The sequence below is a fragment of the Condylura cristata genome, unplaced genomic scaffold (assembly GCF_000260355.1).
Source record: "Condylura cristata isolate star-nosed mole 26May11 unplaced genomic scaffold, ConCri1.0 scaffold00008, whole genome shotgun sequence".
Lineage (NCBI taxonomy): Eukaryota > Metazoa > Chordata > Mammalia > Eulipotyphla > Talpidae > Condylura > Condylura cristata.
In genome coordinates, this window is record NW_004567109.1 from 15847843 (window position 1) to 15849195 (window position 1353).

At 63.4% G+C, this 1353-nt stretch overlaps 1 protein-coding gene across 1 annotated transcript in view; it reads left to right on the top strand.

The window, feature by feature from the left end:
* LCK (LCK proto-oncogene, Src family tyrosine kinase) overlaps positions 1-1353 on the top strand; it is a 21555-nt gene that overhangs the window by 14670 nt on the left and 5532 nt on the right. Inside the window, exons 7-9 of the mRNA XM_004678741.2 lie at positions 30-185; positions 451-603; positions 747-926. Coding sequence (XP_004678798.1) covers positions 30-185; positions 451-603; positions 747-926 — 489 coding nt within the window. The remainder of the gene's footprint in view (positions 1-29; positions 186-450; positions 604-746; positions 927-1353) is intronic.

Consider the following 1353-nt stretch of genomic DNA (forward strand, 5'->3'; position numbering starts at 1 on the left):
CTCTTTTGCTTTCGCTCACCCATGCATTCACTCAGGATCCTTCTCACTGTCGGTCCGGGACTTCGATCAGAACCAGGGAGAAGTGGTGAAACATTACAAGATCCGTAACCTGGACAACGGCGGCTTCTACATCTCGCCCCGCATCACATTTCCCGGCCTGCATGAGCTGGTCCGCCATTACACCAGTGAGCCCACCGGACCCCCCTCAGACGCGCGCCTGGGGCCAATCAGTCTGCCTCCCGCCGCGCCCTCTCGGGGGTTCCCGCCACCCAGTCCTCAGAACGCTCCTTTATCCCCGCAGTGCGTGGGGCGCGGGGACCTCTAACCCAGGGTGTCGGGCGACACTGTTCACCTCCCTTACCTGTCCATTTCCCCTAGATGGGGCCTGGCGAGATGGGACCAGGTGGGATTACCCCTTTGACAGTCCTGCTCCCCTCCCTTTTCTGCCAGATTCTCCGGATGGGTTGTGCACGCGATTGAGCCGCCCCTGCCAGACCCAGAAGCCCCAGAAGCCGTGGTGGGAGGACGAGTGGGAGGTTCCCAGGGAGACGCTGAAGCTGGTGGAGCGCCTGGGGGCTGGCCAGTTCGGGGAGGTGTGGATGGGTGAGTGAGTCCTCGAGGACTGGCCGGGGAGCGGCGCCGGGAGACCTGAGGTGGCGAGAGGCCCGCCACGGAGCCCTGATTCCGGGAGCTGCGTGGCTCGGGGTACCCCAAGGCGAATGACTCCCCGACCCCGTCTCGTCCAGGATTCTACAATGGCCATACGAAGGTGGCGGTGAAGAGTCTGAAGCAGGGCAGCATGTCCCCAGACGCCTTCCTGGCTGAGGCCAACCTCATGAAGCAGCTGCAACACCAGCGGCTGGTCCGGCTCTACGCGGTGGTCACGCAGGAGCCCATCTACATCATCACCGAATACATGGAGAACGGTGGGCGCCGCCGCGGGAGCGGCCGCTGGGGGCGCTGCGGTCCCCGCCCCGGACGGAGGGTGGCGCAGACCAGCTTTGCCTTTCCTGCGGGCAGTTTCTAGAGCAGTTTTCCCGGAGCCTAGAGACACCGCCAGGGGCCAGAAGTGTGTCAGCTGAACCGCGGGGAGCCCGGACTCAGGAAGAGGATTCCTTTCCTATTAGCCCTGACCTGCAATCCCCTTTGCCTTCTTCAAAGTCCCACCTCGCTCTCGATGAGTGGGCCCCAGTCCTAATTCTCTCCCTTCTTGCCTGGGAGCCCTGGGAGGGGGGAGGTCTGCCCCCAGAGCGCTCTTTTTCCGTTCTTAGTGAGCCCCTCTCTATCCCTTGGTGTGCTGCTGGGCAGAGGGAGGGCCCCAAGAGGGTAATAAGCGGTCCTGTGGCACAGGCT